The sequence below is a fragment of the Musca vetustissima genome, unplaced genomic scaffold (genome assembly GCF_032173495.1).
Source record: "Musca vetustissima isolate MV318-11 ecotype Yass unplaced genomic scaffold, APGP_CSIRO_Mvet_v1 utg52245, whole genome shotgun sequence".
In the NCBI taxonomy this organism is placed as follows: domain Eukaryota; kingdom Metazoa; phylum Arthropoda; class Insecta; order Diptera; family Muscidae; genus Musca; species Musca vetustissima.
The window spans coordinates 4,504-27,514 of NW_026878342.1; the positions used below are offsets into that span (position 1 = coordinate 4,504).

At 32.9% G+C, this 23,011-nt stretch overlaps 4 protein-coding genes across 4 annotated transcripts; 2 read left to right on the forward strand and 2 right to left on the reverse strand.

The window, feature by feature from the left end:
- Positions 1-657: 657 nt before the first annotated feature.
- LOC133323124 (interleukin enhancer-binding factor 2 homolog) lies at positions 658-2,857 on the reverse strand (the record flags this gene model as incomplete). The annotated part of the gene is made up of 3 exons (XM_061532079.1): positions 2,668-2,857; positions 2,480-2,608; positions 658-1,547 (listed from the first exon to the last, which is right to left on the reverse strand). Coding segments are annotated over exons 1-3 (1,178 nt in total), but the record flags the coding sequence as incomplete, so codon positions are not given.
- Positions 2,858-11,108: 8,251 nt separating this feature from the next.
- LOC133323127 (sialic acid synthase) lies at positions 11,109-14,468 on the forward strand. The gene is made up of 3 exons (XM_061532081.1): positions 11,109-11,237; positions 13,383-13,598; positions 13,668-14,468. Exons 1-3 carry the CDS (start codon positions 11,109-11,111, stop codon positions 14,466-14,468), a joined length of 1,146 nt encoding a protein of 381 aa, XP_061388065.1.
- A 501-nt stretch (positions 14,469-14,969) lies between these two features.
- Positions 14,970-16,004, forward strand: LOC133323126 (uncharacterized). The gene has a single exon (XM_061532080.1). The coding sequence runs from the start codon at positions 14,970-14,972 to the stop codon at positions 16,002-16,004; it is 1,035 nt and encodes a 344-aa protein (XP_061388064.1).
- Positions 16,005-21,104: 5,100 nt separating this feature from the next.
- LOC133323133 (serine/threonine-protein phosphatase alpha-1 isoform) lies at positions 21,105-22,578 on the reverse strand. Its single transcript, XM_061532088.1, has one exon. The coding sequence runs from the start codon at positions 22,300-22,302 to the stop codon at positions 21,394-21,396; it is 909 nt and encodes a 302-aa protein (XP_061388072.1). The 5' UTR covers positions 22,303-22,578; the 3' UTR covers positions 21,105-21,393.
- Between the last annotated feature and the right edge of the window lie 433 nt (positions 22,579-23,011).

The following is a 23,011-nucleotide window of genomic DNA, read 5'->3' on the forward strand; positions in this document are numbered from 1 at the left end:
TAAAATTCAACTAGCTCGTTCGACGTTTTTCACAACAAAAGTAGAACACATGTATTTATATGAATGTTACCGAAATACGTCGAACGTACAAAATTTCAAGTTGAACAATTTCAACTTTGACAGAACGTATTTTTCATTTTTTTCTTTTGTTGAAAACAAAACATTCTGGAAATTTGAAATTTTGAATGGAAACTAAAAATATGTGGATTAATTTAATAAATTTTCAATTTTGTTTTGCGGTTTGTATTATTTGCTTGAAGATATGGATTCGACGTATTTGGGTAATACACAACATTTTGCCATAGTGGGGAAGTTGAATATTTTTATTATTTGGACACATTTTGATTTTGATCTGTTGGATGTAATTGGGTAATACGGCTGTACAAAACATTTCGCCATAGTGGGGAAGATGAAATATAGGTAACGTTGTTATACCCAATGCGTATTTGGGCAACATTCATTAAAAAACATGTTTTTAACTTTTGAGGTGAATAAAATCGTACGCATACGCATGAATTTAGGTACGACCCTTGAAAAACCATAATGTCCAACAAAAATTTTAATAGTAAAAAAAAAACATATTATTAATATGATGAATATCTTTATTGCATCTATCGCTATATTTATGAGATACTATTTAATTCTAATGACTCTTACTGTTCAGCAGAATCTTCATCCATTACATTGTCATTTTCAACCGTTTCCATATCTTCGTCTCCATCGCCATCTTTTTTATCGACTGGCTTTTCATAGACACGTTCCAATGGAGAAACAACTACTCCGTTCCACACAGACATTTCTTTGACTATGTTCGAGTTTCCTTCAATGCCCAAAATTTGTTTATATCCACCGTGGGCTAGGACACGCAGTAGAGTCTGAGCCGTCATACAACAAGAATCTTGTTCTTCCAGTGTCATGGCTGTATGAACTCTATTGTGACCAGGTTCACAGGGGTCTGTAATGCCTGCTGAACCGGGAAGAAAGAGACCAGCCGATAAGAGTTGGAATACGCGTCTGAAAGCCAAATTAATTGGCAAAGCCTGCCTGGAAGGGTTGTTCATGATAGTGAGATGGGCCATTAAATCCAACATCCAGGGCGATAAAGGAGAAAATGCTTCAAAGCGTTTTGTAAGATCCTTTAAAATGCGAATAAGCACTTTTATTGATGAATGGTGAGCATTCTCTTCGAACCAACGGGTATGTCTTATAGCAGCCAAATGACCATGCATAACCTTGGCCTCTGGAAACATATTCGCTTCGTTTTTCCTTATGTTGGGCGGAATAGTTGTAATCAGTATACGAACTTTAGCCTGCGAATTATAAATGTCAAAACCACGTTCATGATGAGTGGTGACAATTTTATCTGCCTTGGTTAATACTTCAGTTTTCATTGAATTCTTGAGGTCATTTTCAACTTTTTTGGCCAGCTCTTCGCACGCTTCTTTTGTTGGGACAGATTTCATTATAACGACTATATCAGCAACATTATTGCCGGTTAACATAGTACCCTTCTTGAATGATCCAACTTGACGTACTTCTTCCAGTTGCTATAAAGATAAAATAGATACCAATAAAAAATTTTGGACAAATTACACTAAACAGGAATTGAAAAACCCGCACCTCACAGAAAATTGTAGCATTTGCCCTTTTCATCAAGATTTCACTTATGTACATTTTTAAAATATTCTCACATTTCATGAAATTGTTCTTAGCCCCATCTCTCAAAATATTTGAAAATTTTAAGATGTTGTAGTACATCGTGCTAAAAAACTAAATATTTTTTCGTCCTTTTCTGAAAGCACTTCCAGTGTTTGATTATTTCTATAAAACAATTTAGGTAGGCGACGAGCGGCCTGTGACTGTTTATTGGCCAGCAAGCTCATCGTGTATTACATTCAATAGGGATATGTAAGTTTAAAATTTATAAAAAAAATACGGCTACAAATTGAGATTTGGGCAAGTCATAGAAGATTAGACTGAACGGAGGAACATATTTTAAAATTTTATCTGAGAGGAAATCCATACTTCCGGAGATATGCGCCTCCAGAGTTCCCTGGGACCCTTGAATTTACCCCACTTTTCTATTCTTATCGGCAATACGGGTAAAAGTGATTTTATTCCATTATCGAAGAAATCCATAATTCTGTGATATGAACCTCCGAAGTTCAAAATTAATTTCGAATTTTTTACTGTAATTAAAATCGTGGTAATCTGGTCTAAGGGACTAATTATGCCAAAAATTTCAAAACAGACACTAATACGGCATTTACATTAGAATATTTTACCGGGTTAACCTACACTATGAAGATTTATTTGACATATATACAATGAAATTGATAATTTAAACCCACTGGGTTAGCGAAATCCGATAAAATGTAAACGCCGTATAACAGCCCTTAAATTAGACTCAAGTCTAATGTCCATCAATCAATCAATCAAATTTACACCATCAGACAATTGCCAATTATAAAGCACTTACACATTTGTCAAAGTCTCCTGGAGCCACAATCAAGTTATCCAATACAGCCTGAACCTTAGAAACCAAATTCCCCACCGACGTTTGTTCGGCAGGTGTAGGACTAAGATCCTGATTCCGCTTGAGCAATGCCTTTAAATAAATTAGAAATGAAAAATATCTTTCATTGGTATACACATAAGAATACATACAGCAGTTAAGGCAGCATCATCGACAGCCGGCGAAACTTTCGGGAATACAACTTCAGCTAATGTCAGGTCAAACGGGTGTCTGGGCACGAATGTTTTCTTAAATGGTGGTCGTATTGGACCACGCATAGGACGGCCACCACGAATGCCACCTCGCACCATTGTTTTCTTCTTTAGTTTATTAATTTTTAGACTTTTTTTAGAAATACGACCGCGTCCAATAGCTCGCAAAATATATTGGAAAATTCAGGAACGGTTTTCGAGTAAAAAGTTGCAAAACGACGACTGAAAAAATTGAAAAACGTTCCACCTGCTAACGAATGGGAGGAGAAGACAAAATGGCCGATAAAGATGAACTCAAAATGGTATAACCGAAAGTTTACGAATGAGGTGGGATGAGGGATAAGTAAATCGACTAATCGATTAATCGACTTTTTGTATTGAAAAGTAATGCCATGTTCTGACGGTCATCCGAACAACGTAATTCGCTCTCAGAATTACGTACATGAATTAACCCGTTCATACAACACTATTCATAATTCATGTCATCAGAGTTTTTAATTTCAAACTTTTTGTTTCTTGTTTTACACCAAAAATATAACATATTTTAGTGAATTACATAGGGATCTAAATAGAAAAAATAATTCTCTTTCTCCTGAATATAGTATGAACCCATATCTATTTACTTTTCATTCATGTTTTCCATTTTTTCTGAAAATGTTGTTGTTTTTAATACATTTTTATATTTTCTCAATTCAAATTTCACATACTGTCACATATACAAATTTGGAGAATTTTTTGTTTGAGTTGCCCCACATTTGTTTCTTGTTTTGTACGCTAATTAGAACCAAGGGAAAAGAAATGCATATTGCATTATGTAGAAAACAAAATTTACATCCTGCTGCATATATAAAAACTATAAATTTTTTTACTTTTCATTCATAATTTTCAATTTTACTGAAAAAGTTTGAAAATTTCATAAATATTTTCAAACTGTCAAAATCAGGGTTTAAAATGCTAACGCCGAAATAGCAAAAACACAGAAAATTGGCGCACTGCTAACTAAATTCATCCTCAAACTATGCAGCACAGCCAAGCACAACTGCAACAAATAGCAATACATTACGAATAATTTTAGCAAGCAAAACTAAAGCTTCTTGATCTTGTCAGCAGCTACAAAATAGCAATGAACAACTACAACATAATTGTCAACGCGACTAACAACCAAAGCTTACAATGAAGACTAAGCACCTTGACTGTGGCTGCTTAGCAAGATTTTTAGCAAACAAAACCCGAGCATTTTTCGAGTTCAGTGTTGCCCATTGAAATTTTATAAATTAAATGAGATTATTAAAAATGGGATTACGATAATTTCATTTTTTCGAACAAAGACAATTAGTAATACTTGCTAAAGAGTTTAATTTAATATATTATTTAGTTTTTAGTACTATTATTGACAGTTTTAATTGCGATTTGACAAGCTTAAATTAAATAAAAACGCACAAAATGAAATGCCGTTTTTCTAATTCTGCGTCGGCAACACACAAACATAAAAACAACCCTCGGCTGATTATTCGTCGGCAGCGAAATATGAATATGTAGTCGTACTGCCGATTAGTCATAACAAAAAAAGCTCGCATGTGCAATACGTGCTTAGCACGGATGCTACGGAAAAAAATATGGGAAAGGCGGCAACTCTGAAACTAGTTAGACGTATTTTTCTGACCGGCAAAAATTTTATCAAAAAACAAACCCATAATATTGGAATTATTATTTTTTCAGGCGTCATATTTGCATTTGTGTGAATAATGATGCCTGATACCCTACCGGATATGGATTTTGATGTGGCAGAAGAGGTGGCATCAACTTCCAATACCAAAGTACTTGTTGCTTCAACATCAAAAGCAACTACACAAACAAATGACCGTAAAAGAATGCGAATCGAAAAATCAAATCCATCGATGAACATTGATATTTCAGAGCTTCGAGAGAAGTTGGTAAATCACGATCCAAATGACCAAAACAAATTTGGAATTTTAAGTGTATTATCGGATGTTGACATTCAATGTCCTCCAGTGGCAAAAGAAACTCAAGGTGCTAGCAACAAAATTAAGAATACATCGACCAATAAAACAAAATGGTGTCCACCTATTTTTGTTTTTAATGTTAACATCAAAGCCCTTGTAGAATCTTTGAAAACTACCATCAAGGATTCTGAATTTAAAATCAAGAATATAAATAAAAATAAAAGCAAACTTTATTTTTCTGATCCAGAAGTGCACTCTTCGATGATGGCGATCTTGAGAGCTAAAGAGATTCACTCTTACTCTTTCACTCCGAAAGAAAAGAAACAGGTTGGGTTGGTCTTAAGAGGGCTATATTCGTATAACGACCCCATTGAGGTCAAGGCCGAATTAGACATCGTGGTTCCCAATACAGTGGCTTCGGTAACCAATTTTTCAACGCCAAATTCTATTAAGAATGGTATAGACACAGGATTGTTTTTAGTGTCATTAACGCCTGGCAAAAATACTGGCGATATCTCTCATGTAAAATCATTGTTTCTCCAAGATATCTGCTGGGAAAAACCGAAGATTAAAGCTGGTGAAATTCAATGTCACAGATGTCAAAGGTGGGGCCACATTGCACGCAACTGTAATGCAAAATATAATTGCATGAAATGTGATAAAGTTCACGGACCAAAGATCGCGTTCGGATTCCTCAGAGCCATACTGCGTAAACTGCAAAAAGTTTGGGCACCCAGCAAACTGGAAGGGATGTCTTTCATTTAAGAAATATCATGCTGCTAAACAAAAAAATATTGAAATAAACCGTGAGAATAAAAACATTGCATCGAAAAACGTTAGTAACGCCGTAAACTTTTCCACAGTAACTCCACACAAATCATTTTCAAGCTTATTTAAGCAAAACACTAAACAAAAGCCATCTATTGTTGATGATTTTCTAAAACTCGCCAATTACTTTTTGGAACCGGAGGAAATGACACTGGAAGAAGAAATCTCAATGTTTCTCAATAACTTCAAAGAAATGGAAAAATCTAAAGTCAAAGCTGAATTCCTGAGAATTCTAAATAAAGTACGCGATCAATATGGACCATAGAGTCATAAATTTATTAACGTTCAATGTCAGATCTCTAAATGATAAAAGCAGACAACTTGATCTACATAAAACTCTTATTTACAATAACATTGATGTTGGATTCATACAAGAATGTCATCTGAGGAGAAATCGGAGAATAAGGATCGATGGGTACAATGTCATTTATGATGAGTCAACAATTGGGGTTGCTATTTTCATAAGGAAATCCATACAGTATACTAAAATTACTTTAAATGATGTGGGCATTAATACATGCCTTGTAAGGCTGGACACAATACGCAACGGAGTGCAGGAAAAGTATGTCCTGGGTTCAGTATATATCCCATGTTACTATCCATCATCGCAATTGGAGTCAGATTTGGGAAAAATTCTGCATCTATGCTCTAACTTCGATGGCTTTATTCTCGGCGGAGATTTAAATTCAAGAAGTCCTTCCTGGGGTGATCCTGTGGAAAATACAAATGGAAAAGCTTTGAAGGCTTGGCTGCAAACAAATATCCTGGACGTTAAACGCATTTGTGATGCATCTTCATCTTACCCAAATGGTCCATCATTTTTAGATCACTTCTTAATAAGCACAGGTCTAGTCGACAGTAACTCGACAAACTTTAGAATTTCCTCATTGCCAACATTTTCGGATCATTTTCCATTAAAGTTAGAACTGAAGCTGAAATGTTCAGAGATTTTATTAAATACACCAAAAACCTTCACCTCATATAAAGATACGAACTGGGATAATTTTCGGGCGGATTTTGAAACTGCATTATCGGATTTCATGCCACCTTCAGATGAAAATTTGTCAAATCAAGAAATTGATGCTGTTATCCAGGATTTTAACAGATGTTACAATACTGTCCATGATGCACACTCTCAGAAAATAACGGTCAGCAATGGAAAGTTTCCCCTTTCTGAAAGATCAAAGAGATTATATAGAATTAAATATCAATGGCAAAAAGAACTTAAAAAAATCTTTCATCGAACTGGAAATCGGATCAGTCGTGAGTACAAAATCCTTTCTAAACAAATAAGTCTGTTAAAAATCATTATAAAAGAGTCTATCCAACTCGAACAAGCAAAGCTGTTTAATTCCCGTCTGCAAAACATCAAGCCTGGTCCGTCCGCTTTTAAGGAAATTTATCGCTTCAGCGGCAGGAAAAAATCACCATTTTGTCAACATGTTGTCGTTGATAATAACAGAGTTACTAATTCGTCCGAAATAGCTAATCACTTCCATCAGTATTATTCGTCCGTTTTCCAAGAATCGATTCCAAACTCTCCTGTCGATGATGTTGATTCACGAATTGCATCATTCTCTTCATCATTGCCTCCTCGCATCTACTCGTTTAATAGCCAATTCACGTCCAATAGTAATCCAGATGACTATCACTTCACAAATGCTGAAAAAATTAAATCAATTATTCTCAAAATTAACACTAAAAAATCATCAGGCGTTGATAACGTCTCTAATTTTACATTACGCAAGTTTCCGGATGCTGCCATAAACATTTTAACAAACATCCTTAATAATTCAATCAACAATGGATATTTTCCTACTGAGTGGAAGATAGCAAAAATAATCCCAATTAAGAAAAAACCCAATAGCGAATCGGTCATTGATTTTCGTCCAATTTCACTTCTCTCCAATTTGGGCAAAATTTTTGAACATGTCCTAAAAGAGAAAATAGAGAAAGAATTCATAATCAATCCTATAGCTGATTTCCAATTTGGCTTCCAACAACACCATTCAACACAACACGCGCTTCTCAAGTTTCATAGCGACATCACGACAAACTTGAGGAATCAAATTTGTACTGTAGCCATATCCTTAGATATTGAGAAGGCGTTTGATTCTGTTTGGCACAAAGGAATTATTTATAAGATGATTGATTTAGGTATTGATCCATTCCTGGTCAAGATTATATATAATTACCTTTCTGAGCGAAAATTCTGTGTTCAAATCAACAACGATTCATCAAGATATGGATTGATCAGCAGTGGAGTCCCCCAAGGGAGTGTATTGGCCCCATTCCTGTTTAACATTTTCCTCAATGATTTTCCACATCTTAGAAATCATTCAAAAGCCATCCTTTACGCGGATGATTGTCTTATCTATGCAAACGATACATCTCCAGAACAAGCCCTAAGGTATGCCTTCTAACATCTGGAGATCATACATCAATTTTACATGAAATGGGGAATAAAAATTAATGCTGCGAAATCCGAAGCCATTTGTATCAGAAATGCTTCAGGGAAATGCCCAAGAATGGTGGTCCCTCAAAGTAAGCAACTTCGGATAATGCTGGACGGAATTGAAATCCCTTTTAAATCCAGTATAAAATATCTTGGCATCACATTTGACAAGCTGCATAAATTCAATTCTCACGGACGAACTTCATTGCAGAAGGCGAAACAATATGTTGGATTATTTACGTATTTGTTTAACAGTAAACACTTACCTCAAAAGACCAAAATCCTCCTTTATAAAGTGGCAATAAGATCAGTCCTTGTATATGGTTTCCCAATATGGTTTTCTATCTCTCCAACAGTGGCAAAGGAGATAGAAATTTTCGAACGAAAGATCCTAAGAAGATGTGTGGGTAAAAAATATGAAAATCCAACGAAAATGTATGCAAATAATTATATTTACGATGTCTCGGGAGTGCAGCCGTTCTGCTACAAAAACGCTTTGCCGAAAAACTGTCCACGCACGTAAATTACCTAATGAAAGTGATTTATGAAAGAGAAAAACATATTTCATGGAATAACTCAACTTACCTATCGCCGGTTGGCATTCTTAACGAAAGTTTCGACACTGATCCAGACAGAACTCCACCCGTATTCTACACAAGGTCAACACCTGGATCGCATCGAGGATAAACTAATTTTGTCTCCTTCTGCATACGAAGTACATAGATGTAACAACAATTAACAATTACAAATAATCAACTTACCTGTGATATTTACAATTTAGCTTAATTTATAAGCAATCGTTTAATAAGTGATCTCACTGTGATATTTATAAATTTTATTAGTATTAACCTTTTATTTAATTCAAAATTTTCCTTGTTTACCTTGTAAGCGCTCTGTTTGTTTTGTCTATGCAGACAGATTATTTGTTTTTATTTTGTTTTTGTTATTTTGTTTTATCTTTATTTATATTTGGCAGACGTAAAATGCTCTGCCAGCAAATGTATAGGCCGGGAGCAAGCCTTTTCACTCTCTCTCGTATGTTTTCGCATATATATTATATTATTACTGTTTGCAAAGATGCATGTCACATTCCAATTGTTAGAATAAGACGTATATAGTTCTAACTAGGCTAATCATTCTCAGTACATTTAACTATGTTATCGAAAAGAAGAAGAGTCTCAATAAAATTTTACTTTACTTTACTTTACGGATGCTACGAACTAAAAAAGCTAGCCGTTTGCTGATTTAGTCATAATGTCAATATTTTTTAGCAGTAGCTCTGTAAGACTAATGCTAATATTTTTTGATGCTGCATTTTAAACCCTGGTCAAAATTAATTTATTTTCGATAAATACTCTCAATTGTTAGGGATGGGACAAATTTATTGGTTATTCAGAAAGTGATTCGAATTAAACAACGTACAAAAGTCGGTGTTCGCTCAGACAATTTTGTATGGGGAACTAAGTAATTACTTCATAATTAAGGGTCGAACAACGAATGAGAGAGCGAACAACGCTCGTCTGTACATGACATTAAGGGCTCAGAACATGGCCTATAAATAAGGTCACCAAGATAGCAATCGAAATCGGAAAACAGCTGTTTTTTCTCAAGTCTAATGTGAAAAATTTCGACTTTGTTTACGTTTTCATAATGGACGTCAATTCACAATAATGCATTTTGACAGCAAACTTGAGAGGTATCGATAATCAGCTGGTCTCCCTTGGTGACCTTATTTATAGGCCATGGCTCAGAACAATTATCGCGTTACGCTTTTTTGCATTTCGCGTCAACGTTAAAAATCGCAAAGTCGACTTGTCAAAACTCACTTCCGCTTTTCATTATAATTTTTACTATTTTCTTCGATATCATAAAGAAAAAATTGTTATCATAATAAACACATAATTAGTAGTAATTACAATCCTCATCTTTATTTTAAGCTGTTATGTTATTTTTTAATGCTGGGCTTGATGCTAAGTTTGTAAATTATGTTTTTTTTTGTTGCAATGCCTGTTGATGAGCTATTTCTGCTCGGCAAACCGAGTAGTTATTTAGACTGCTAGCAGAGTTTATGTCATTTTTTCTCTTTACTTTCACTTTTTATCCTTTTGGTTATTTGTGATAAGTAAATGTTGAATTTAATTTTCTTGTTTGAGCTTTGTGTTTTTTGTATTGAGCATCAAGCCAAGCATATATAGATTTAATTTAAATTTTTTTTATTGTTGTTATAAGTATATTCTGTCGATTGTCAATTTCTTAAATGTGGTCTTCGGACTTTGGAATTGTTAAATAAATAAATAAAAAATTTTAGATTCTTGTAGTACGGGAACAGACCATATAATTTGCAAAATAAACAAAATCGATTCTGAGTTAAGGGATAAGCAGAATACTCGCGTTGAGCCTGCCGTCGCGTTATATGTAATCGAAAATACAACAACCACAAGGAAACCTTAACACAAACGCTCGAAGTTTATGTGCGTTACGCTTCGGAGATAAACATATTTTAATTTTTTGCGTACGTTAACGCGATAACAAAAAAGCGCAACGCCAACATTCTGCTTAGCCCTTTATCGCGTTAACGCACACGAAAGATTAAAATATATTTAACTCCGAAGCGCAACGCACATTAAAGGACTAAGCAGAATGTTCGCGTTGAGCGTTTTTTGTTATCGCGTTAACGCACGCAAAAAGTTAAGTTATATTTAAGCGTTTGTGTTATCGTTACGATATTGATGATTTGTGAATGAATCAACATGTAAATGATCGATTCTGAAAACAAAACCTGACATTTCATTCATTTTTCGCGTTTTTGGTAAAATGTTAAAAATATGTCAACAGATTGATTGAGTGATGATAATTATACCATGGTAGCAATGACATTAATTATAAGGAAATAGAGAATTATAGAAATGAATGTGCGTTTGACAATCTGCTTTATAAATAAAGAAAGAAATTAAAACCATATGACTGACATGTGGTTCCCGTACTGCAAGAATCTACTACTTTTTACTGCGATATAACGAATTTTCCTTTATGATATCGATAACTAATTAATCGATTTTGCATTCCTATTAAGTTAATTAATTTATAAAACGAATAGCAACAGTTAAATTAGTGGAGCAGTTTACGTGAGAAAGATGGTGAAGCTACAATTGGGGCAAACATTAATTCAAAGGGATGGTCAGCGGGTTTATGTTATAGCTGAAATTGGACAAAATCATCAGGGCAATTTGGAAACTGCGAAACGTATGATAATGGAAGCATGGGTAAATTAAATATTATATAGATACAAAAATATCATCCTAAAATAATAAATAAATTAGAACAGTACAGTGATAGCTTTCAATATTTAACTTGTATTAACCTTTCGAGTTTTATAAAAACAAACTATAAACATGTTCATTGAATTGCGAATGATACAGATGTGAGTTTTTACATTTAATAAACATTATTGGTTAGAATGTAATATGAGCTCAATTGTATAAATCAAAACTGCTGAATAAAGAAAATATTAGATGATGGAAAAGGTCAATGTATTTTTTAACTCACTTGATACCACAGTCCTTTTTAAAGAACACCAAAACATGACAATGAATTTATTTTTGCCAAATCTAAATTTTCTTCTTAAACACTTATTTAATAATAACATATTTGAGTTTTAAAAATGAATATATGATTTTGAAGAACAAATCTCTGTAGTTATCTGGGTTAATAAAATCCATATGAATAAAATTCATCCCAATTCCATTATACATGGTCTGTTCCATATTATTTGAACACTTTAAAATAAATTTGAATGTATTAACAATAGTGGTTCATCTTATTTTAATTTATTCTCATGTAGTTGAAATAATTAGTTATGTATTGAAAAATGTCAAATAAACCCAACCATTTGCTGTTAAACGCGCTCTAATGCTAGTTTAAGGGCGCGTTTAGATCCACTTGATTGCAAACGTCAATTCCATGTTCACAAATCCAGTGCATTATATTTATATATGAAATCGTAAATCTATACGCACTTTTAGCAGATATGATTTAGTTAATCGATTTACAAATCGAGTCGATTTAGAAGGCATAGCCTAAACTCGCCTTTACACATTAAGAACTCGCCATGGTTAAATATTTCAAGGAAGGGCAGCTTGAGGTGAATAACCAAAAAAAAAAAAAAAAAACAACTGTGTAGGTTGTTGTAGCAGCCCGAGTATAACTCGGGTCGTTTTGGATCGTAGACCCCTCTGTCGTGGAAACGAACTATTTAGGTAGTGCATTCTTCTGTAAAATATAAAATAATTTATACAAATTATTAAAAAAGGTAGTTCATTTACCCAAAAGTTCATTTGTTTTGTTATGCTTTGTAAACAAACAACAAAATTGTTCTCAAGCAAATTGTTTTGTGAATTTTATTTTGAATTTTGGATGAATAAATGTAAGTATTTATAAACAACATAAATTTTCAGTTGTGTCGATACAATCTTTTTACTGGATGTTGTTTGTTTACTTTTTGCAATTTTCTCTCTTAAGAACGAAAAATTCTAATTAAATCTCTGCAAATTCTTACTGAAAAAGTAAGCGAACGAACCTATTATTTTCATTTCCAGCGAAAAAGTTTTCTCGACACAGCAGATTACAACGACAAAAAATTTGGCACAGATAAAAAAACGTAATTTTTATTAGAAACATGAATAGCAAGAAAAAAAATCAGTTATTTGTATTACTTATTTTTATTTGTACTTGGTATTTCTTTTTCCATTTCAATGCAGATACAAAATAAAAATTTCAAACATTCAGGTTGTTTGTAAATTATAACCAAACAGCCGATAAAATATAAGCTGAGGTTAATGGTTTCCCGGTAAGTTTTAACTATTTATTTGGAAATAGATATATTGATGTTGATTGATGTTTACAGAAAATCTTTACTGGGTAAAATTTTCCAATAAGAATTTGCAAATACTCAGTAACACAACTCAAATTTTTTTGATGTAAACACAAAAATAAACCTTAATGAAAATTTGTCTACAATATTTTAATGAATTTCTTCTTTGAACTTCCTGGGATGTTATTAAATTAAATAAATTCCGCAGAATAATTCTGGTTTTTATTTTCACTTAAAAAAATTTTAAGAGCAACAATGGTGGGCAAAAGTTCTCTTAAAAATTTTTTAAGGGAAAATAAAAACCAGAATTATTCTGCGGAATTTATTTAATTTAAAAGTTTTAATTTAATAGTTCGAACAACATTCAGTAAAAAATTGTTACAAATTATTGGGTTATAAAAAATATATATAATATTTAGTAACAAACTATTACAAATTATTGAGTCATTAAATATACCTAATAAGTATTACATATTATAAGTATTATATAACGTCACATATATATTTCTAAACATTTTTAAATTTTCTTTTTTATTAGAAAAGTGGCTGTGATTGCGTTAAATTTCAAAAATCCTGTCTGAGTGCAAAGTTTACAAAATCTGCACTTCAACGCAAGTATGATGGACCCAATTCTTGGGGCAATACTTATGGCGAGCACAAAACTTATTTAGAATTTTCTATCGAACAATATAGAGAAATTCAAGAGTTTTGCAATACTCTAGGGATTGATTTCACGGCCTCAGCAATGGACGAAGTAAGAAACATAACCATGATTTTATTTGTCAAGTGTTAACTACAACTTAAACTATAACTTATATTGTAGGTTTCCCTCGAAGAGATGAGCTCAATGACAGTACCTTTTATAAAAATTGGTTCGGGAGATGCTAACAACTTTCCACTTTTGAAAAAAGCTGCCATGTTGAAAACTCCTCTTATCATCTCCACCGGAATGCAAACCTTAGCGACTGTCGACCGTATCGTTCAGATTATGGAAAATGCTAATAAGAAAAGCTTTGCCCTTATGCACTGCGTATCTTCATATCCAACCGAACCCCAAAATTGTGAATTGGTTAGAATTCTGTGGTTGAAGGAGAAATATCCAAACATAATTATCGGTTATTCAGGTCACGAGATGGGTATAGAAATATCTAAAGCCGCTGTATTGCTGGGGGCAAGAATTTTAGAGAGACATTTTACTTTGGATTGTAATCAGAAGGGCTCGGACCACAAATGTTCACTGGAGCCACTACAAATGAGAAATCTGGTACTTGGAATAAACAATTTAAAACATATAATGAGTTTGCATACATATTTAAAAGTATCAGATATAATATCCTTGCTAGGCGAGACTACCGATATTAAAAATGCTTTAAAGGACTGTTTGCATGATAAAAGTATAATGCCCTGCGAAATGAATTGTCGCAATAAACTAGGAAAATCGTTGGTAGCTGCTAAAAATTTAAATATAGGTGAAACCATTGATGCCAATGATTTATGGGTTAAAGTAAGTGAACCGAACGGTATTTCGGCTGAACATATAGAAGAGGTTATTGGACGACAACTTTCAAAATGTCTAAGTGTTGATGAGCCGCTACAATGGAATTATTTGCATAAAGTAATTTAATAATACTTGTTTTTGTGTCCAATTCATATATAAATGATGTTTAAACATTTTCTAAAATTTATATTTCTATTTTATACATTTTTTAAATATTTTTGCATGGAAAAGTAAATTAAAAAGATTATTGAAAATATATTTTTAAATGGTTAATTTTTATTTATATTCTTAGCTTCCTTAATAAATCCTACATTTTAATACAAATAAAAATGATTACAAAAAATGTTAACATAAATATATTCCTATGTTTACATGTCATGCCATGACACACAGGTTTGCATTACAAACAACCGAGTGCGCATGGCACTGACCTCATGAATATGCTCAAAGTAATATTAATAAAATTATATGTATGAATGAATACATCCAAGTATACTAAAATCTACTCTACAAATAGGACTTGTTTCTATTAAGCTATAAAATAATAGATAGAAAGAAATCGGAAAAAACATCAACGATTCCATCGAGAGAAGGATTCTGCAAGAGAAACTAAGAAAAACATAAAAAATGAAAGCATTCGAAAATACATTTATTCGTGGTCCATCGCCTTCTTATTCGGACGAAGTAAACTCAGAACATGGCACTCTACCAATAGCATCATTCCCTATTGAAGCTGAACAAGATAAACCTGAAAAGGTATTTTCAACTAAAATGGAAACTTATTATGACGATCGACGGGCCAATGTAGGCGTAACAAATAAACAAGTGGCTCACGGACGTAATACATTTGCATTTTGGACTATTGTAGTCATTTTGCTCGTTTTGACTATTGGTAATCTGCTGTTAACATTGTCTATCATTGGTGTTCTACGCTTGGGTAAGGGGATATATGGCATGGAAGTTATACCAGAGGAAGATGTCGTGAAGTTTTATGGCGAAACCGATTTGGATAGAGTATTCTCTAAAAATGTTGGTCTATTTGAGGGATTTTTAGATGATCCCGTGACTATCGAAGGAGACAATGGCCCCGTGTATGTGCGCATGCATCATCGAAATAGTCACAGTTCCAATCGTTTGGCAGTGGAAAAATCTGGAGTGCAGTTTCGGGGAATAAACACATTTGAATTAAAAGATCCCATAAATGGAGAAACGATTTTTACCACCCACCGCCCACATTACTCAATTCCAAATGGTGCTAATGTTCTAATATCTAAGGTGAATAGTGCTAGTCGCATAGTCAGTCCAGTAGATAAACATCTGGTGGTATCCTCCCTGGACAATCGTTTGTCCATACGTGGTTCGGAGGGTATACATGCAGATGCTGCCGATGTATACATGAAAGCAGAGCAAAATATTTTATTCAACTCAACGCAGGGTGCAACATATTTGGAAGGAGGCTCAGAGGGAATATTTCTCGATATGGATAAAATACCAATTGTAAATACAGAAATGGGATTACGAGCTGGTAGTGTACAATATAAAATATGTGTTTGCATGCCGCAGGGAATCGTGTTTCGCATAGAAATACCCCAAGATCATAATGGTTCCAAAATATCATGTATCCACTTCAGCTCAAAGCACGATCCATGCAGCCACAATTAAAGCCAACATATATTCTGAATACGTAAAAACTTTAATAATGCAATAATTCATAATAGGTTTTAAAATTCGTTTGTAATTTATTCTAATAATAAAAAATATGGATTATTAAATAAAGATACAATATTCCTTATTATTAAAAACAATTTGTTTATGTCTGGGGAAAGGTAAGTCTTTGCAAACGAGAATATAGGATTAACAATATTACGATTTCAATAAAATACCAAATCTACTAAAGAAATACATGGCATAAATATATATATATATATATATCAATTGAGATATTGATATGCTTTGATTGCGCACAATGGACCGGACGGCCGCAGAGTGCTGCAGCCACATTAGTGACTGTACATCCCCAAACCTAAACTAATTATCTACCAAATTATGACAGTCGATATCCAGTTGTTTCGATCGATGTTATTCAATTTGATGATATCGTATTCGATATCTAATAAATTTCGTCGAAATGTCCGATAAAAACTATCAATGTTTTGCTCGTATCTAAAATAGGTATCGAAAATGGGAAAACCCAAAAAGAAAACCAACAAGGAGAGGTTCAAAGCCGGAATTGACTGAATATATAACACAATAAATCCACACAATAAGCGACAATAGTCGATAACTGCAAATTTTTATTTGCTTTTAATTTTGTTAATTAATGAAAACGTTTGGTAAGTTAACGACCGAAATAAAGTAGTCGTTAAACCCTACCGATAAATATGTATAAGATGACATAAATGTTATTTATTACATGAAAACATGTGTTTTAATTTTACCGATATTTGTCAGTAATACAAAAAAATTGGTCCAAAAATGGTAGCTGTGGCAAGATCCATTGCTATAAAATAATAAATACAAAATTAAAAATTAGACTCTCCCACTTACAAATAAGTAGGGGAGAGGGGGCACCTTTGAACAGCGCTCACAAAATCTTGGTTTAACATTTTTCCGACCCGCAACCACATTTTTGTATATGTCAATCTTGTTCTCTATATGCGTAAACCACTTTGGTTTGCTTTTTCAGTTGTCGAAAAATGTGCATGGGTGACCATGTTTTCTCAGTGTCATTGTAAACTTTTATTCATTTGGTTGTAAGGGCGCAGGAAGAATTCTGTGATAGTTTTCTTTCGTCAAACAAATTTTTTGCATTCCAACAATCATTTTAAACATATCTAATGTAATTTCTCTCATATATATTTATTACAAAAAAAAGTTATTTTAAATTTCCGTAAAATGCCATGGGTGGGGCACCTTTGAACATGCCCATTAAACTCGAGTAAAAAAGGAGTTTTTAACTTTTGTCTTCGATTTCTCAAAATTTCAAATGGGCTAATAAGATTACGAAATTAACTGTATTTTTCACCATATTATTTTTTGTTTTTAAGCCATTTTATGTTCTAATAACTTTTGATCTAATTTTTTTTTTTTAAATTTTGAACATTTTTATATATTTTTTAATGAATTAATGCATTTCTGATATGTATTAATAAAATACTTACATATTTGAACATAAACACTGTAAAAAACCATGTCGTTCAAAAATGTCAACCCCCGTGGGGGGCAGTTTTAAAGCAGTAATAAAATATATTTATCAAGCTTATAGTATGTCATATGTATATTCATTTTAAAGGTTACATATGTACCTATTAGTTAAAATTTATAAGAAACCAAAAATTATAAAATAAAAAAATGTATAAGGCTTGAAAGCAAAAAGTGTTCAAAGGTGCCCCCCTCTCCCCTAAATTTAGAATTCCTCCGAACAAATCTCATCGAATAAAGGAATTTTAAAAGACAAATTATTACATAAAATCAAAAATCGATGGAAATTTCTTTCTACGTTGTTATAAGCTTCGGTCTGCTTTCTCAGAAAGTAGATCATCTTTTAAAATCGTAGAACAAGAAAGTATGTTTCATCCACTAATTTCGAGAGAATTTTGGCCTGCTAATGCATTTGATATGTTTCATCCACTAATTTCGAGAGAATTTTGGCCTGCTAATGCATTTGATAAGGAATTTCTGGAGAGATCTGAAACTTTAGCTCATTTGCCTCAGAGGGCTGAAATATTGCAAAAAAAAAAAACTAAATATGTTTCACAATGTTTGCTATCAGAATGTAAGAGGGTCAAACACAAAATTAACTCGATTATTCCCTGAAACTTGGATAAAAGCATCCGTGTTAAACAGTGAAATTTTGTGTTCTAAATATCAAATATTTAGAAAAGATAGAGTTGTTAAAAAGGTGGTGGCGTCCTTATTGCAGTTGATGCCAAATATTCCACTAATTTAATTGAATTAAACACTTTTGATATGGACTTGCTCATACATTCCTCCCTTATCACAACTTCATATTTATAATCACCATTCAAAATGATTTAAATATCATTTTTAAATGGTGCGAATTAAACTGTATGGATTTAAACCTAAACAAATGTAAGCATATTTGTTTTTCCAGTTCTTCTACTTTAACAAGGCAATACAATATTAATGGTACTTTTTATCAACTGTAGATTCATTTTTTGATCTTGGGATCCATAATTAAATTTTAATAATCATGTATTTTCTATGGTTAACAAAGCCCACGGTGTCTTAGGATTTATTAAACGGTGGGCTAAATAATTCTCTGATGAACTAAGGGAACTGATGATGATAAGTGGCGAAATCCTAAACTATAGTCTTTACTGTCTTACTCCTTACTCCCAATAATAAATAGTTGTTTTTATAAAAACAACAAACTGGGATTACGCCCAGATTACAAAATATAAAAAAAATTATAATTCATTTATGCATCTGAAGAGTATAATAAAAGTAATAAAATATACTCTTAATATTCAAAAGATTTTAAAAAATAAATAGACTGTTATATTATTTGATTTGTATATCCCACACGAAAATTAAAATCAGAAGCATTTTGTATTTTTTTTCTTGTTTGAGTTAATTTTTGTGGATTTAAAAATGCAACCACACGCGTCTTCTCATTAGTCTCATCATTAATTAGAAATAAATTACGTTGTTATTGCAAAAAAGTCAGGCGTAATACGAGTTTGTTGTTTTTATAAAATATATTTTGCAATAACAAAATACAAATGGCATCCCAAATAACCCGTCAACACTACAGAATTAAATTATTGTAGGCATTTGTGTTATCGTATTTAGTTATGAAACTATGAAGTTTTCTGATCCGAACATTACAGTTCAGACACCAATTATATACAAAATTACATTTGGTACATTCTTATTTTCCTCAAATATTATTCCAAAAAAGCACATTTGATTTAAATAGAATAACACAAAGTTGTATATCGTTAGCTAAAATGCAAAAAAGGCGTAACTAACAAAAGCATAATTGTGTAGGAGAATCAAAAAACTGTTTTGAATGAAAACTATAAACATGTCATGTGAAATGAAAAAGTATGCCCGGCAGGGTGATATTGCATATCGTTAGCTAAAATACAAAAAGGCGTAACTAACAAAAGCATAATTGTGTAGGAGAAGCAAAAAACTGTTTTGAATGAAAACTATAAACATGTCATGTGAAATGAAAAAGTATGCCCGGCAGGGTGATATTGCATATGACGAATAATAGACTATAATTTTTTTTTAACAAATTTAGTTATTTAGTTTAATGGCAGTCATAACAATTAAGTAAAAACGTGAATTTTTTGTTAGTTACGCCTTTTTGCATTTAGCAAATTAACCCACTTGTAGTTACGTCTTTTTGTTTTTTGTTAATAGAAGCTCCTTTTGTGACCCCAGACGTGTAAAACTTTGTCAACACATGTAGTTTATTGACATTCACAATATTCATTCAAAAAGTCAATTTTCAATTTTTTGTAGTTACGCCTTTTTGCATTTTAGCTGACGATATTGCTATATTATTTTTACTGCAATACACTCTCCTTTCTAAGACGAGACGTTTATGTATATACCTTTAGAAATCATTTATTATTTGCTGATTAATGTGAACGTTATAAATTCCCGTACATGCATTTTATTTATAGTCATTGATAATCACTTATGCCTTGGAAGCCATATCGTAGGTAAAAAAAATTGTTTAACTTTTTGATACTAAACTAAAGAACTCAAAAAAATTAATTTCCTATTTAAATAGCACAAAAGATCAAAACATTCAAACAAAAAATATATCGTTAGCTAAAATCCAAAAAGGCGTAACTAACAAAAAATTGAAAATTGACTTTTTGAATGAATATTGTGAATGTCAATAAACTACATGTGTTGACAAAGTCAGTTTCAATTTTTGTTAGTTACGCCTTTTTGCATTTTAGCTAACGATATATAAAATAATAAATATATATAGAAACATAACTTCTGGTCCTTTGGATACTAAAAGTGTACCGCTGAAACTAATTATTTCTAACACGCCAAGACTTTAAACATGTACTTTGTCAAATCTATTTAATAGATACAAAATTTATATTCTACTTTGATTTTGTAATGTGCAATTTCAGGCCTGCGATACAATTGTGTCCTATTCCCTAGCTTATGCATATACAAATCTAACCGAAACAAATTTAAGAGTCTTTCCGGAGTATTGCTGCACCTGTATTCTCGACAATATCTACAAATATGGTCTTTGAAATGTGTGTTGTTTTGTAAACACCTTTCACCACCCCGAATACAATTAATGGCGAGTGATAGTATATTTATTTAATTTACTTTTTATTTTATTCATAATACAAAGGATATTTCTTTTGTGATTTCATATATAGATTAATACATCGAATAATTTGTTTGGATTTTTTTGCTCAAAAAATAAGGTATTTGTATTTATTCTTAGTTTACACATCAACAAAGATACTGGTTAGAGTTTGGGGACATCGTAGTTGTGATCAGAGTGACAGAAACTCAATTTGTTTCATTCAAATACCTTGAATGAGCAATCTACTATAATAATTATGGGGCCATGATAAGTATAAAATAAAACGGTTTGTTCCGGATAGAAAAAAACGGTATAGAAAAAAAAACTGAAAAACATCTTCATAGATATACATTTATATATTTTCTCTTTTTTTAAAATTTGTAAGCACAACAAAATGAGGTGAAGTCCTATGTGTATTTCTTTAGTTTACAATAAGTTATGGATTTGCTTTTTTACTTGGTTCCTACCTTACATGCTTCAATGAATACTTAAAATGAATGTCCAGAACAAAACGCTTGCGGAGCAATATCAAAATATTTAATGTTGGTCAGAAAACGTTTAATAAAAATTAAAAACAAAGTTATGTTAATAAATCAACGCTTTGATCGTGTCTATTGAAGTGAATATGCTCGCGGAGTTAATTGAAAGAATTTGTATGTTTTATTGAATGATGCAGATATGGGGGAGGAGAAGGAGGAAGTATTTTGATGCATTCATGTCTCTGTGGTTAATTTACTTTTTACGTTTGTCGGCTGGCTTCAGGATCTGGAAGGAGCACATAAGAGTGTCGTCAACGGACATCATGGCGCCTGCATTATCGAATTCTCCACAGTAGTTGGGTGCCGAAAACAATGTGACCAGCTGTCGTTTGGCAAAGAACTCGTATCCATCCTCAACCACTTGATGAGCACGACAGATAAGATCGAATTCGTGCTTCTGTAAGAATTTTCCTACAACCTCAGCTCCAAATGTAAAGCTGACACCACGGTCGTTCTCTCCCCAGCCCATAGTGTCTTTGTCGGGATCGGACCATAGCAAATCACACAGCAAACCCTGATCTGGCACGTCGGTGGGACGCATGATTCTTCGGATCTGTTCCATCGAAGAGAGATCGGGGCTCAAACCGCCGTGGCAACAGAATATTTTTTCGTCAACAATGGCCGCCACTGGTAAACAGTTGAAGCAGTCGGTAAAGGTCTTCCACAATTTAATTGTGTACCGACGTTTGCATTCGTCATAGAAGCCATAAATACGATTAATGCTGGCACATTCGTGATTACCACGCAATAAGAAGAAATTTTCCGAATACTTTATCTTGTAGGCCAAGAGCAAACAGATCGTCTCCAATGATTGCTTTCCACGATCGACATAATCGCCCAAAAATAAGTAATTCGATTCGGGTGGAAAACCTCCGTACTCGAACAGGCGCAGCAAGTCGTAGTATTGACCGTGAATGTCACCGCAAATTTTCAATGGGGCCTCTAGCTCTAACAGTATTGGCTGCGACAAGAATATCTCACGCGACTTGAGACATAGTCCTCGTATTTCACTCTCCGACAACTGGACATTTTTGCCAGGCCTAGCCCCACGCACTTCCAAGAGCCGCGATATGATGCTGTCAATATTTATTATGTCAACCATATTTTTTCTTTTGTTCTCTTCGCTGCTGCTGCTTCTATTTTTTATTGTATTTGTATGGAGCGTTGGTCGGTCGTCGTTCGGTTGATTGGTGGGTTTGTTTTTTCAACTTAAAATTTAGCTTTTTTACTTTCCGACTATATCATTCGTTTTGTAAAAAATTTGGCTAAACACTATTATATTTTGCAGAAATGTATTGTGTGAGCCTCGTTTCTATTTTTTACTGTTTTTTGGTAGATTTTTTTCTCACACAGCACACGAAGAAGAACGAACGAACACACTAGGTGTACATAGGTCGACTTTCGAATAATCGATATATACAACAAAAATCGGAAAAAATCGATGTTGATTTTTAGACATTAACATTACGTTTATACACAGCAAGACAATGGAATTAATAATCAGAATCATGGTACAATTATAAAAGGTAACAGCAAAACCCAGCTGATTTGATTTCAACGTAATAATGATTTTAGAAATGACCCGACAGAAGAATTGGGTACGCATAAAATTCGAAATTGTTCTTTCTTAAGTGTCCTCCCGTATTCAATCTGCCTGCTGGGAAAGTTTGCGAAAGCAAATCTTTGTTCATGGAATAACTCGTAGTTTCCACAATTTTTATTTGTGTTACACATATAAGTTAAAGCCACCATATTTATTTGAAAATTTATGGTATAAACATTTTTCATATTTCATATTTTACATACCAATA